At 45.7% G+C, this 14,461-nt stretch overlaps 1 protein-coding gene across 1 annotated transcript in view; it reads left to right on the top strand.

Moving 5' to 3' along the window:
* Positions 1 to 12,491, top strand: part of GFOD1 (Gfo/Idh/MocA-like oxidoreductase domain containing 1) — a 129,445-nt gene extending 116,954 nt beyond the window's left edge. Inside the window, exon 2 of the mRNA XM_003823155.5 lies at positions 4,675 to 12,491. Coding sequence (XP_003823203.1) covers positions 4,675 to 5,594 — 920 coding nt within the window. The 3' untranslated portion in view covers positions 5,595 to 12,491. The remainder of the gene's footprint in view (positions 1 to 4,674) is intronic.
* The last annotated feature ends 1,970 nt before the right edge of the window (positions 12,492 to 14,461 follow it).

The raw sequence follows: 14,461 nt of genomic DNA, 5'->3' as shown, positions 1-14,461 counted from the left end.
GTGAATGTATGATGATGCCTGGGCCTCAGAACCGGAGGGGATCCGTGCATGGGCTTCAGGTTGTGGCAGAGTTTTGTGCATCTGTCTGAGTTGCATGTTTTGGAGAGAGAGTCCACGGCTTTCAGTAAGAATCATAAAGAGGTCTTGAGCAAATGGAGCAAGAAGACCTGGCGACGGAGCCCGGGGCCTCGGAAGCTTTCAAGATTCCGGGTCAGCAGAGCCTTCTACCAGCTCTCTGGGGCTCAGGAACTGGGATGGGCCCATGAGAGCTGGGACCTGCCAGCTCCCCTAGACTTTGGAGGACCCTTTTTCCATTATTGTGAGTGCTGTCCTTCAAAGGTCTTCCTGTCTCTTTGTGGATTTTTTTAATTAGCTTTTTTTTTCTGACCATAAAATTACAAATTTAGAAAATATGGAAAAATGTAGTGAAGAAAATAAAATCAATCATAATCCTACTAATCCAACCACTCCTACCAATCAGAGTAAACCTCCTAGGGTTTTTCTTTTTCTTTTGTCATTTTAGAGAGGGTTGAGATCATATATGTCTATGAATAGAGCCCTTATCATTTAACATTACATCATAATCATCTTACTTGCCATTGAAAAGTCTTCATAAGCATCATTTTCTATGGTTGCACAATATTCTATTATATGGCTGCATGACAGTTGACTTACCCCTTTTTCTGTTGGGTATTTGCGTTGTTCATAGTTGTTTTGTTTTTTGTTTTGAGACAGGGTCTCACTGTCACCTAGGCTGGAGTGCAGTGACACAGTCATAGCTCACTGCAGCCTTAAACTCCTGGGCTTAAGTGATGCTCCCACCTCAGCCTCCTAAGTAGCTGGGACTACAGGCATGCATCACCACGCCTGGCTTTTTTTAAGAAATGGGATCTTGCTATGTTGCCCAGACTGTTATCAAACTCCTGGCCTCAAGTGATCTCCCCAAAACTCCAGAATTATGGGCGTGAAGCCACTGCATCCAACCTCTGTTCCCAGTTTTTTGCTATAATAAATAATGCAGTCAAAACTATCTTTGGGCAAGAAGCCATGCTTGCATATTGGATTAGTTCTTTATGAGAAATTCCTAGAAGTCTCGTTTGACTTTTGAAGATATCGTGTGTTAAGATGTTGCCGAGACCCATCTGTAAAGTGTGAATGTTGCAAAAGACTGTGGGCAAAAAGGTGGGACAGGCAACAAGGTTTGCTGGGTTCCTGCTGCACACTGGATGCACCACAGGGTGCTGTGGGTATTAATGGAGACTTAAGCGTTAAACGACCCAGCCCTTATCCTCGAGGACCTTACTGTATAATGTGGAGCCATATCATATATATTAGGTTGGTGCAAAAGTAATTGCAGTTTTACCATTAAAAAGAGGGCACCACAATTACTTTTAGTGGTAAAACCACAATTACATTTGCAGCAACCTAATAAATAGCCTGAAGAGATGTGTGTGTCTCAGATCCCTGGGGAATCCACATGTGAGTCTCAGGATGGAGTTGCATTTTTGTATATCATGTCATGTTCATTTTACATCTTCTGGAGCTTTCATCAAAATCTCTTTATCTATGGAGCTGCAAAGAATTCCATGCAATCATTATTTTGGGTGTGTAGGGAAGGGGTGTGGATCATTTTTCTCTAATTATTCTTCTGTTATTATTTTATTTTATAGTTTTTATAATAGAAAAAAATAAAAAACTTTTCTTAAGTGCCATTAATATGACCAATAGCGTATACTAAGGAGATGGCAGTCAGGATCCTGCTTTTGGGGACCTTGAAATAGGGTGTAGTAGAGGCCAGAGCCTACACCCAATGGGTGTGAGGCAGATTTTGGCAGTATTTATCACCTGTCCCTGCAGTGACCTACCACTGCATTTACATATAAATCTGTTCCTGGTAGCATGAGCTGGTGTTAGATGAGCCTTATGCCTACAGGATCATATTGTCAGAACATAATGTTACACAGGTGTGTGGCACTTTTGGTGATACAAACCAATGTTATCTCATCTCTCTGCTGGAGCCTCAGTCCTCATCTGGTTGCTAAGCACTAAAAGAGCTTCTCACTGCTATTTCATGGCCATCAGGGGCACCAGCCCAGCTCTGCCAACATAGAAAAAAAGGCAAGGAGGTGTGGTCATTCTGTAGGCTCCAGGCTTTTCACTCAGGGCCAGAACTAGATGTGCATGTGGAAACTGACAGCCATGGTTTGTATTTCCTTTCTCCAATCTGTACCGACCAGTTCTAGGATTTGGCTAGCTCTTCCATTGGGAAAATGAGAAAGCCATGTGCCAGGCTGTGGCCCTGGACAGACATCTGCAATCTCACGACTTCTACAAAACCCCATCTTAGCTCAGCATGTTGTAAGGGTTCGTGGATTTTTTCAACTGAGTGTCTGTAGTCAGGACAAGTGGGATAGGGTGGCGTATGTCTCATCACCCCATTTCTCTTGGGGTCTCTCCCACATCTGCGGCTGGAGTGCCCAGGTCTCCATTAGAGGGTCTATGGGTGAGCATGCCTAGACCACAGAGACCTGCCCCAGGACAGGTGCTTTGACTCCCAAGTCTTTTTGCCTAGCGTCTGTTTTATCTGACTTGCTAACAAATCTGTGTCATTCTTTTTTTTCTTTTCTTGCCCTCCAGTTGGCTGTTTCTCCAGGTCCAGCTGAGTTGTTTTTCTTCTTCCTTGACTCTTGGCTTCCATGAAATAAATCCCTTTCTCATTCCCTGCCACTCTCCTTTCCTTTGATCCTTTGTTTTCCCCAGACCCAGAACCACTTAGTCTCCTAAAGGGCTCAGAGAGGCATTTTGGTCTCTCTGTAATTTATACACACATCACAGTCATCACATAAGACTAAATCTTATTTGGCCTGACCTCCACTGGCCAAAAGCAACATACCCCACCCTGAAGCAGATGGGGGTCGGGAAGGAAGCAGGCACTGCCAACTCCTCAGATTTAGGTGATATCCGCTCTTTATAGGAAAAGAAAAACTTTAAACGAACACATCTGCGACCACTGCCAGCCCTAATCCGGAATGCAAAATAAACAAGCATGATAATGCTCAAAATACAATCCTGGGGAATTGTGGGGGGTGGAGAGGGGAAGACGTCAGCCAAAAGCTTAGACCTTCAAAGGGTATCATTAAGAAGTTCTTCAGACTTAATTAGACTTACCTTGGCTAGGATTTAAGTTTATGTATTCTTATTCTGTCCAAATACAGGCACTCTTCTCCTTTCACTATATGATTTTTAATAATAATACACTTTTACTAAAAATGATATTTTAAATATAAAATACAACATATAAAACATTTTATATATAACTGTAACAATATATTTTATATGTAAAAAGATTTTATTGTATACTTTAATAGTACTATCTAATATTTTGTATTTAAATAACATAAAAGCAAAATCTATTTCTGTTTAAAATGTTATAGATTTATATAAATAAAATATAAAATGAAGCATTTTATACTACCTTAGCAAATATTGTTAAACATTTCTAAAATATAGGTTACTTAAATATCTTAAAATAAACCTTACTATTTAAATCAATACCAGACATTTAACATTAAAATTAAGTAAGTCGTGGCCTTTTGGGACCAGGACACCTGTAATCCCAGCACTTTGGGGACTTAGAGGGTAGGGGACCACTTAAGACCAAGAATTCGAGACCAGCCTGAACAATATAAGGAGACCCCTGTCTCTTAAAAAAAAATTGGAGACCCCATCTCTTTAAAAAAAAAAAAATGGCTGGGCGCGGTGGCTCACGCCTGTAATCCCAGAACTTTGGGAGGCTGAGGTGGGCGGATCATGAGGTCAGGAGTTCCAGACTAGCCTGGCAAACATGGTGAAACCCCATCTCTACTAAAAATACAAAAATTAGCTGGGCATGGTGGCAGGCACCTGTAATCTCAATTACTCGGGAGGCTGAGGCAGGAGAATTGTTTGAACCCAGGAGGTGGAGGTTGCAGTGAGCCGAGATGGTGCCATTGCCCTCCAGCCTGGGTGATAGGGTGAGAATCCGTCTCAAAAAAAAAAAGTTTAGCTGGGTGTGGTGGCACCTACTGTCTTAGCTACTCAGGAGGCTGAGGCAGGAGGATTGCTTGAGCCCAGAGATTTGAGGCTGCAGTTAGCTATGATCGCACCACTGCAATGCAGCCTGGGGAACAGTGAGATTCTGTCTCAAAAACAAACAAACAAAAAACAACAAATTAAATAATGCAACATAAATATCTAAAGTAATATTGAAATATATAGAATATCTTTTTTATTTTCATTATTTTTTATTTTTTGAGACAGAGTCTTGCTGTCCCCAGGCTGGAGTGCAGTGGCCAGAACATAGCTCACTGCAGCCTCAACCTCCTGGGCTCAAGTGATCCTCCCACTTCGGCCTCCTGAGTAGCTGGGACCACAGGCGTGCACCACCACGCCCGGCTCATTATTATTATTATTATTATTGAGACAGGATATCTCTATGTTACCCAGGCTGGCCTCCAACTCCTGGGCTCAAGGCCTCCTCCGGCCTTGGCCTCCCAAAGTGCTGGGACAACAGGCATGAGCCACCACATCTGACCTTCTTTTTCTATTAATGTGAAATATTTTAAGATTTGACCCAGGGACGCATGCTCGGACATGGTCCTGCCCCGCTGACAGCTGTCTTCCTCCCACCCGCAGGCATCGGCAAGAACGTCATCTGCGACCGCACGGCCACGCCGCTGGACGCTTTCCGCATGACCTCGGCCGCCCACTACTACCCCAAGCTCATGAGCATCATGGGCAACGTGCTGCGCTTCCTGCCGGCTTTCGTGCGCATGAAGCAGCTGATCGAGGAGGGCTACGTGGGCGAGCCGCTGGTGTGTGAGGTGCAGGTGCACGGCGGCAGCCTGCTGGGCAAGAAGTACAACTGGAGCTGCGACGACCTGATGGGCGGCGGCGGCCTGCACTCCGTGGGCACCTACATCATCGACCTGCTCACCTTCCTCACCGGCCAGAAGGCCGTCAAGGTCCACGGGCTGCTCAAGACCTTCGTGAAGCAGACTGACCACATCAAGGGCATCCGACAGATCACCAGCGATGACTTCTGCACCTTCCAGATGGTGCTGGAGGGCGGGGTGTGCTGCACCGTCACCCTCAACTTCAACGTGCCCGGCGAGTTCAAGCAGGATGTCACTGTGGTGGGCTCAGCCGGGCGCCTGCTGGCCGTGGGCACCGACCTGTACGGGCAGCGCAACAGCGCTCCGGAGCAGGAGCTGCTGGTGCAGGACGCCACGCCGGTGAGCAACTCCCTGCTTCCGGAGAAGGCCTTCAGCGACATCCCCTCGCCCTACCTGCGCGGCACCATCAAGATGATGCAGGCGGTGCGCCAGGCCTTCCAGGACCAGGACGACCGGCGCACGTGGGACGGGCGGCCCCTCACCATGGCCGCCACCTTCGACGACTGCCTGTATGCCTTGTGCGTGGTGGACACCATCAAGAGGTCCAGCCAGACGGGCGAGTGGCAGAACATTGCCATCATGACCGAGGAGCCGGAGCTGAGCCCCGCCTACCTGATCAGCGAGGCCATGCGCCGCAGCAGGATGTCCCTCTACTGTTAGCACAGACTGAGAACCTCGGGGACTTGAGCCTTCTGCAGGGGATGTCCACAGAGAGGGAAGGGCCGAGGGGAGAGGGTGACCATGGGGAATGTGGGGATCAGGGAGGTGGAGGGACAGTGTGAATAAATGGCATCTAGGAAGGTAAACTCCAATCCCGGTGACCGACCCCAAACCAGACTGTTGGTGGGCTGAGCTCCTAGCCTGGAAGCATTCAGGAGAGCCTGCCATTCCTGGGATGATCCCTGCTGGGTATTTGCACGAGAGTGGTTTGGTTTAGCTGCCTCTGCTGCCCTTTACTGTGACAAGCAAGGAGGGGTTGCTTCCCTCCCTACCTCATCCATCCCACACACCTTGGCCTTCTGCAAGCCAAGTGGTTCTGCAAGGTCAAGGCACTAGTATCAGATGGCAAGCTCAGTGCCCGGGATACCCACTGCTGGCAGGAGAAGGCCCATTTTCACAGTCCACAGAAGCGTGTTAGGCTGGGGTTGGGGGTGGGATGGGCTGGTGAGAAAGTTCAAATTCCAGGAAGCCACTTTTTATTGGATGTAAGGTATCTAACGGCAAAAGTACTTAGTAGCAAAGTGGCCACCTTTTGATTGATTGGGCTTCCTCATAGGAAGCGCTGAGGGTGTGTCTTTGTACTTGGTTCATTGCCCTTCACCTGGTGGAGAAAGAGAGGTCAGAAATAGCAAGCAAAAAGCAGGACTTCCAGGAGCCACAAGAAAAGAGCACAGGCTGCACCAAAGCAGGGGCAGCAGAGAATAAAATATCCCTTTGAACTTGTCAACAATTAAAAAACTGCAAGGAGTCACCTTATAACACTATTTCCAGTAAAGGTGGAATTGAGTATCAGAGGGATTACTGCGGTGTTAAGGTAGCCCTGCCACGTGGCTCTCCAGGCAGGGCCAAGAAGACAGCACAAAGTATGGGTTTGACCGTAAGCTCATATGTTGCCCCCAAAGACTGGGGAGAGCTGTGTGCCTCAGTGTTGCAGTGTGAATTCCTAAATAGAGGGTAAAGTGAGCCTAGCCAGGAGGTGTTTGGGGCTCTATCGCGCATCTCTCCTACCAAGCTGGGCAAGAGCTTTTAGGAGATTCATCCAGCTTTGTGGATTTAGAAAGGAAGCCTTCAGTTCCAATCAGAATCCTCTTTCCTTAAAAAAAAAAAAAAAAAAAAAAAAAAAAAAGTATTTTCCTTAGCTCCAGCATTTGCTTTCAGGATTCTGACACCTGAGAATTTGGGGGTAGGTACTAAACAAAACAAAACAAAAGGACAACAAGGAACATTATTTCTAGTGTTTCTAAAATGGGGGTTTAGAACCCCTTAAGGGGCCATACTTAGGCTTGAAAAGGCTAATGTTGGAAAAAACATGTTCTTCTAATTGGTCTGCTGTCTGTCTTGTCCTTGCACACTCTGCTTACAGAGTTTTGTTAGAGATGCTGAACTACAGGCTGGGAGCAGGCAGTGCCAAAAGGGAACAGACACACACACACACACACACACACACACACACACACACACACACAGATTTTTGAATGGTTGCTACCGACAAATGTTGCTGAAACCATTCTTTAAAAATTCAGATCTGGTCTTGAAAGAAAGAGCCAATCAAGTGCATTCAGAGAACAGGGAATTATCCTTTGTTATCTTTGTTTAATTCTTCACCCCACGTAAGACATTTGTCAAGTGTGGACGTGGAAGCCATTCCTCGTAAGTCTACGTAGCTTTTGTTCACAGGCTCACTGAAGTCCAACAGGTGTCTTTACATGCAACTGAGGTTTAGAGTTCTTTTCAGATAGCTGCCATTGGAACTAGAAGGGAATCTAAGAGGACTGGAGTCCACCCCCAGCCTGTGTAGGCAAAATCTGAGAATGAACAGCCCAATCAGTTGCATCCTTCATTGTCCTCCCTAGGGTCAATATTCTTTGAAGCCCAGGCTACTCATAGGTGCAAGTGTGGTGTGTCCAAACACGAGGGGAATGCTGGGCATTTTCTAGAACAGAGAAGTAAGTACTGCCTTCCTGGAAAGAGTCACCCTGCTTCCTGAGGCTTTGCTACAGCACTGCAGGGTGGGTCAGCTGAAACTCCATGCGTGGTTTGTTGTGGTCCCTGACCTATTGCTGACAGACTTCATGGGCAGCATTCCAGCTCTTGGAGCTATCAGTTCCAAACCAGAGATTTGCTGGAATGGAAGTCTCCCAATAATAGTTTGAACAGAGGCCCATGTCATGGACTGCTTTGGTTCACATTCTTCTTTTTTTTTTTTTTTTTTGAAATGGAGTCTCGCTCTGTCACCCAAGCTGGAGTGCAGTGGTGTGATCTCAGCTCACTGCAACCTCTGCCTCCCAGGTTCAAGCGATTCTCCTGTCTCAGCCTCCCGAGTAGCAGGGACTATGGGTGGCTGCCACCACAGCCGGCTAATTTTTTGTATTTTTAGTAGAGACGGGCTTTCACTGTATTAGCCAGCATGGTCTCGATCTCCTGACCTCGTGATCCACCTGCCTTGGCCTCGCAAAGTGCTGGGGTTGCAGGCATGAGCCACCACACCCAGCTGGTTCTGGTTCTTCTAAATTGCTCCCTGGGAAAGTAGTTTTTGGGGAAACATTGGAATTATTATTATTATTTTCTAGCTAGCCTGAAGGGCTCCGATTAAGGATGAAGGGAAAGTAAACAAAATGATTCAATGGGTTTCATTTTTCTAAGTCATTCATAACCTAAATAGGGATATTCCTGGGGTTTCAATTGTATGTTTCTGTACTAAACCATAATACTCACGAAATCTTTTCCCAAAACTTGGGGTTTTGGAGAGAGGTCCCCACAAAGGCCTCTAAGCTCTGTAATACATATTTAATGTCTAAAAAAAAATCTCATTTGAAGCTGGGGTATTAGAAAGAACATATATTCTCTAAAAGAGGCATGAAAAAATATTTTAGTGAGTGTACTCAAATTTTATCTACTGAAATGCATGTAGTAGGTAGGTGAAGGAACAAGAGAAAGAAAAGAACTGGATAGTTCATTTTCTTTAAATATAAAATGTAGCAAATGGGTTTGAGATACTCCTTTAGTGCTCCATTTGCCCTTATCCCACCACATGCAAAGACTTGATTTGGGGTAGCTATATGAAGCTGAAATCTCTAGCCTTCAACAGTGTTCTGCAGAAGGACTTTGTTTCAGCCCAGCACCGTTCATCATGCCCTTAGGGGTCTGGGTACCCACAGCTGACTTTGACCTAGGACTAAAACCCAGCAATCTTTTGGCTCCTTTCTGCTTTGTTTAAGGTGTTTCAAGGGCCTTGATGCAAGGAGGCAGTGCTTTAAGAGTCTTCCCATTTAGTTCCTGTATGCCTGTTTCGTTCCCATCAATGTGCGAATGGCCTAGATTCCAAGTTATGAGGGAGGGTGTAGGTCAGAGTTCTTACCTGGTATTTAAAAAATGTTTGGGAGTGCCCTGGGCCTATTTGAAAAGTTTGAATCTGTGATCACTGTCAGCTCCTCCAAGACTTCTCCTCTCAACAGACAATTGCATTGTAGGGCACCCCAGACCCCCCTTAGCCTACATGGCAGCAAATACCACTGTGCCAGGTATATCTGGACTCTAGGGTAGTCTTGGCCAACTCCAAGACTGGCCAACTCCAAGACTTGTCCACTGTGTGCAGAGTATTTTAAGTATGTTATACAATCCATAAAAACAACCCTATAGTGTTGGGTATGGCTATTTCTTTTATACACATGAGAAAATGGAGGCAGTAAGAGGAAGAGGAACTTGTTCAAAGTCACACAACTGTTAGGCAGAAATGAGGTCATTCAAATCCATAATCTTCTCCTCCAGACCACACTGCCTCCCAGGAAGAGATGTGGGCACCTCCTGCTCTTGCCAGGCAGGAAACCGCTCCTTATCAACGTCTACAGGGGTCTGCTCTCACACCCAGGAAGGACTGTGACAAGCATGGACTGGCCTGTAGCTCCACTCAGCCTGCTGTCAGCACCCTCCTGTTCAGCAGGATGCAACATCTGATGTTCTGCCAGGAGGCTGTAGAGCTGCACATAGAAGTAGACAGTGTTTCTTCCCATTCCAAAATGGAAATATCACTCAGCCTTTTTTAAAATTGACTTCCTATGTTCATTTTGATTGTAGGTGATGCAGCAAGCCTCAGGGCTGGGGATTTTCAAAATCTTGTTGGCTGACTATTATAGATGGCCTTGGAATTTGCTCTTGGGGGTCTGAATATAACGTAGGAAAATGTCATTTCTCAGGGAGTGGGGCTTTAAAGTTCGTTTGTTTGTCACTCAAATTTTAGCTGTGCACTGCACCTTTCTTTACACCCTTACTCTCTTCATCTTGTCTCATAGCCACAGCTATTGAATTTGACCTGTGATCATAAGTTGGGTTTCTGATCTGATCTCTTGCATTCTGGTGGGTACTGGGGGCAGAATCAGCTTTGTTAATGATTTTCTGGGCAGAAGGTAAATTCAGCTGCATCTGAAGGGGCTTCACAGTCCAATAGCCGTCCTTTTGTTTTACATAACAGAGAGTGATGGTCAAGGCCACCCACATCTTTAGTGGTAGAGCCAGGACAAAAAGTCAGGTTTTCTGCCTCTTAAGTCTCATGCTGCCTCACATAGCACCTCCAGAGCTCTAGGGAAAGGAGGCTCAGAGAGATGAAGTGACTTGTCTGAAGTCCTGTGGCTAGTGGCAGAGAAGTTGGAATTAGACCTGCATTGGACCTCAATTCGCTGAGCAGTTGCAGGGAAATCTGGAAATCCTTTTTTTTTTTTTTTTTTTTTTTGAGACAGAGTCTTACTCTGTCACCCAGGCTGGAGTGCAATGGCGTGATCTCAGCTCACTGCAACACCGCCTCCCGGATTCAAGCGATTCTCCTGCCTCAGCCTCCTGAGTAGCTGGGATTACAGACGCATGCCACCATGCCCGGCTAATTTTTGTATTTTTAGTAGAGACAAGGTTTCCCCATATGGGTCAGGCTGGTCTTGAACTCCTGACCTTGTGATCCGCCCACCTCGACCTCCCAAAGTGCTGGGATGACAGGCGTGATCCACCGTGCCCAGCCGGGAAATCCATTTTTTAAAATAAATTCAATTATGTCTTGAATGTACTCAGAAAACGAGCTGTTTAAAATGTCCCATTGTGACTGTAATGTGAACAATGACCTCTAACTTGTATTTTATTTGGCAAGGATGGGGGATGTGCATCAAATCTTCACCTCTGGGATTTCCTGAGGCTTGGTCTACTTGGCTCACCCTCCACCCGCATCCCCACCCCACTCCTAGATATTAATACAAATCTAGCCTTGACCACCGCCTACTGCTCCACCACCGCCTACGTTTTTGGCCATCAGAGCCTTGGGGTTTACAGAGCAGAGGCCATGACATTGGGGAGCTTGTTTAAAAATCAATGATCAGAACCCCACACTTTAGTTTCCTTTTGGGGAGAAAGAGGAGGGCCATGGAAGAAAAGGGGTGTGCAGCTGGAGCGTTATTATGTCTTTCTCAGCGGCAGGCATGCCCGCCTCTCCACCTTCTCCCTGCCAGGCACAGAAGCCAGCAGCTGGAGCGTGCTCTGAGTTTCAGGGGACCCCCCACCCAGACTGACTGGGGCTTCTGGGACTTCTCATAGGAGGAGTCAAGACCTCCTGCGCTTCTTTAAAAGGTGATGGGCTCAGTGTTCCCAGTGGCATCTGGAGGTGAAGCCGGTACTGTCTCAGGAGTGGAAGCAATGGCCCACTGGCCTTTTTCTCCCCCACGTCACAGTCCCCATTTGCTGGAGCCCTTGAGGGGGCCACCGAACTGTGGCTCTCATTCAGCCTCCCAAGGTGTTGCACTACTGAATACTCCTTTCTGTTTACACCAGCAGTGAATAGAGTCATGAAAAGAACATATTATATGCAATGGCTTGATGCTTAGTGTGGCAATCAAAAGCTTGCCTGGGCAGATGTAGGCAGGGGCTAGACAATAGTCATGGAGTTGTCACCAGGTCACTGTCTCTCTCCTTCCCCTTCCAGGTCTCTACTGTCCCCTGCAGCCACCACAAGGGCTAAGCTGTTGAATGAGCCCCTTGGTTTTTCCTTATAAACGCAATGACTTACTTGTGATTCTTAGTCTAATCCCAGGCTAAGAAACAAAACAAAAGCTTGTGATCTGACCCACTCCTTTGCCGCCTTCCTTCTCTTTCAGGCACCTGGACGTATTTAGTATTCTGCCCTGTGCCTTGCCCAGGGGAGGGAGAAGTTTCTAGCAAATGTGGCTTTCTGTCTGCTGCCTGGTGCTTTTATAGTACTTCATCTGCTTTTTATTGTTGTTGTGTTTTTTAACCAAAATGGCATTTGTTTGGCTGTCATTGTCGAGTATATATTTATTGTGTTTTACAAACATGAGTATATATGTATGTATATGTATAAAACCAAACATATATATAAGAAGTCAAGGCATGTATACTAGATATTTTAAAGAGTTATTTATCAAGGGAAAAAGATGTGTGTTATAAAGTAAACAGAGTCTATATTTTCTATATAATGTAGATAGTCAAACATAGCTTATAAATTATAGGAGGTTTTGGTTTTCTTTTTTATTATTAAAGGAAAAAAAGAAGAAAAAAAAAAGACAATGAATGCAACTGTTCTTAGTGTTTTTAAGGCCAAACTACTGTGGAAGCTGGGAGGCGGCCCTCCCTGCGGGCCTCCAGCAGCCCTGTGCCTGCCGCTAGGAGCTCCAGAGCTGATGCCCGTTGTGACCTCTGCGATGCTCGATGCTCGGAGCCAGCGGTCAGCATCACTCAGCCAGCTGGCCTGTGCCGCTCCGACGTGGCTTCCAGCTGTTCTCCGCAATTTGCATTGGTGGGATAAAGGAATGAAAAGGATAAATAAAGATTTAAAAGAAAATACAATTCCAGCTCTTTGCCTGTTTTTTACACCCTGCTGCTCTCAATATAGGCGCCTGATCAGTTTGTGGGATCTGAAGCATGAATGGGTGCATCCAAGGTAGAGGGGTGTGGGTGCCTGTGGTGTTTGTGCGTGTGCTGGGGGAGGCTGTTCATGAGTCAGCATCCATGAAGCTGAACAATGGAAATCAACAGACCTACAATTTTGATTGAAAACCAACGCGTGTGAGAACTGGAGGCACTTCAAAGCCATCTGGTTCAAAACCTCATTTTGGAAATGTGAAAATGAAAGGCAAGTAACCTACCTATGGCCTCTGGGTATGTGTTTGTGTGTCCAAAGCTAGTGTGGACAACCAAAGCCAGTGTAGACAACAAGAGGATGAGAACATAGCTCTTAGATTGGGGGAGCAAATTTTAGAATTCTCTAGAATTCTCTAGTATTTTAACACCGTAACCTAATACTTCACACCAAGCACTGAAAAACAATTTTTTTTTTTTTGATACAGGATCTTACTCTGTCACCCAGGCTGGAGAGCAGTGGCATGATCACAGCTCACTGCACCCTCTACCTCCTGTGGCTCAAGCGATCCTACCACTTTAGGCTCTTGGGTTGCTGGGATTACAGGCACATGCCACCACGCCCAGCTAATTTTTTTTTTCTGTATTTTGTAGAGATGGGGTTTCATCATGTTGCCCAGGCTGGTCTCGAACTCCTGGACTCAAGCGATCTGCGTGCCTCAGCCTCCCAAAGTGCTGGGATTACAGGCATGAGCCACTGTGCCCCGCACTGACCATTTAAAAGAGCGTCTTTGCTTACTTCCTTCTTAGCAGTGTTTAAGGGCAACCATCGCAGATTGAGCTCAGCCTAATTTCAAATTTGCATGACATAGAGTGTTTTATGGAGGGGCTGGCCTTTCCTTTCTATCTTTTGCTGACTCTTAGAGAATGCTCATGAATGTTCCTTCTGGTCTATGGTTTCCCCTTCACTTAAAAATAAGAATTAATACTGCAAAATCTGAAATCTCATTCACTCCTTCATGAGCAGGTCCTGATATAAATACATCCAGAATTCAGTCCATCTATTATGATAACATTGTAGCAACCCCCTGTATCCACATAGATTATTGTCTTGAACATATGACATTCTCATACCACATGATTCTGCAGTAAATCTAACAGCAGTTCTAAATAAGGCCAAAAAGGAGAGTGCTTTGTCAAAACTAAAAGCACCATCCACCCAAATGTGAAGTGTCATCACGATGGCATCCATTCCCCTAAGTTTCTTTCAGCAATGTGACCTGAGAACCAACCCTCAATGAAAACTCGAATCTCCTAACCAGTTATATAAATTTTAAATCTAGGAGCTAGTTCTTCTTTCATGGATTTTGGATTCTCTTTGTGATGTTGGTTTGTCTCAATTTAGTCCCATTTCTTGCTTTGTAAACCTGCGATTATATGCCTCCTAGTAAACCACATGATATGATCAGCGCTGCTTTCATAGTCTCTGAACTGTTGCTTAAAAAGAACAGATATAATTGCATGGTAAGTCATTCAGGTTGCTCTTTACTGGTGAAATGAAGAGAAACCTGGGTGTCCTCTGATGTCTGTCTACACACCCCACCTCCCAGATTCACAGAACCATTTTCCGGTTTCACTTCTTGCTTCTTTTATCTTGTGCATTTTTAGCACCTGTTGTGACAAGCCTGGGTGACTCGATCTAAAAAATGAAATGACTGTTACAATTACTGTAAGAATGAATTACAGATACACGATGTATGCACAACTCTGTATAGAAATGAAAACAAAAATAACTTCACCTCACTCTAATTCATAGGCTACCATGTTATTGACCCTTATTTACCTAACTTTCGCTTAAGCAGGAAAGATCCCTCTGCCTAGATATCCCCTGGGCTTGGCGCCTTCACTCCTCCACCCCAGCCCTTATGCATTTGGCAGTAGTAATGGCCCCTGCAGGG

The sequence above is a fragment of the Pan paniscus genome, chromosome 5, assembly GCF_029289425.2.
Source record: "Pan paniscus chromosome 5, NHGRI_mPanPan1-v2.0_pri, whole genome shotgun sequence".
Taxonomy (NCBI): domain Eukaryota; kingdom Metazoa; phylum Chordata; class Mammalia; order Primates; family Hominidae; genus Pan; species Pan paniscus.
This window is presented reverse-complemented; position numbering and strand designations above follow the sequence as displayed.